This window comes from Atta cephalotes, assembly GCF_000143395.1.
Source record: "Atta cephalotes unplaced genomic scaffold scaffold00054, whole genome shotgun sequence".
Lineage (NCBI taxonomy): Eukaryota > Metazoa > Arthropoda > Insecta > Hymenoptera > Formicidae > Atta > Atta cephalotes.
The window spans coordinates 1,419,720-1,420,768 of NW_012130118.1; the positions used below are offsets into that span (position 1 = coordinate 1,419,720).

General features: G+C 30.6%; 1 protein-coding gene across 1 annotated transcript in view; it reads left to right on the plus strand.

The window, feature by feature from the left end:
* The window catches only part of LOC105623197 (signal peptide peptidase-like 3), a 3,003-nt gene extending 2,629 nt beyond the window's left edge, over positions 1 to 374 (plus strand). The window contains exon 5 of the mRNA XM_012204597.1: positions 306 to 374. Coding sequence (XP_012059987.1) covers positions 306 to 374 — 69 coding nt within the window. The remainder of the gene's footprint in view (positions 1 to 305) is intronic.
* The last annotated feature ends 675 nt before the right edge of the window (positions 375 to 1,049 follow it).

Sequence of the window (1,049 nt, forward strand, 5' to 3'; positions counted from 1 at the left end):
TATATATATATATAATAGTAAGTAGTAGTGTGTGTGTGTGTGTGTGTGTGTGTGTGTGTGTGTGTGTGTGTGTGTGTGTGTGTGTGTGTGTGTGTGTGTGTGTGTGTGTGTAATCTGAAACATTATATGTAATATTCGTAAATTTAATTACGCTAAAAAAATAATTTAAAAATTATGTCGGATTTTATCACAATTATGAAAAATTAGATCCTTAGCAATATTTTATTTTATGAATAAATGTATATATGTCACAAAATGATGTACAAAAATACATAAGATTATGTGTATTAATTATTTACTTTCAGGGAGATTTACGTCGAATGTGGAGTGAACCATTCATATCTCAACAACCTTCTACACATATGGACGTTTGACAAGAGTCATGGATCTAAATATATGGACATTTGACAAGAGTCATGGGTCTTTGTATATTATGTTGTATTGGAGACAAGATTCTTGCATGAAATTCATCCTCATATAATTTCATAGTTATTTTCATCAACGTCATTTAATGTAAGTAATTTTTTCTACACATATATGCATGTGCGCAATTCATTCGCATTCTTTTAAAAATCAGTATGACATACAGAGAATAAATCAGATCTAAGGATCAATATGATTATTTGTGATTTAAAAATATATGTATAAAAATACATTACATACCGCATAAATAATTTAAATGTAAAATAATATCACGAATGTAATGTTAGCAGTGCAAAAAACTTTTTAACCGTAAATAATAGAGGACGAGGAGATCTCTGAGAATATTTTAAGTAATGCCAAATAACACACACACACACGCGCGCGCGCGCGCGCGCGCGCGTGTGTGTGTGTGTGTGTGTGTGTGTATTGGCATTCTTTTTGTGTCTTAACTTGATGTTGAGTATATGGATAGACATTGTGCACAGTAGATAATCGCAATCGATAATTATCGTCATTTCGAACTAAATAATAGTTAAAAACTCTATGTATCATATGGTTTATTTAACGAACAAAGAAATATCTTTTACTTATACTGTAGAGTCTTCGTAAGAAATAATATATTCTCG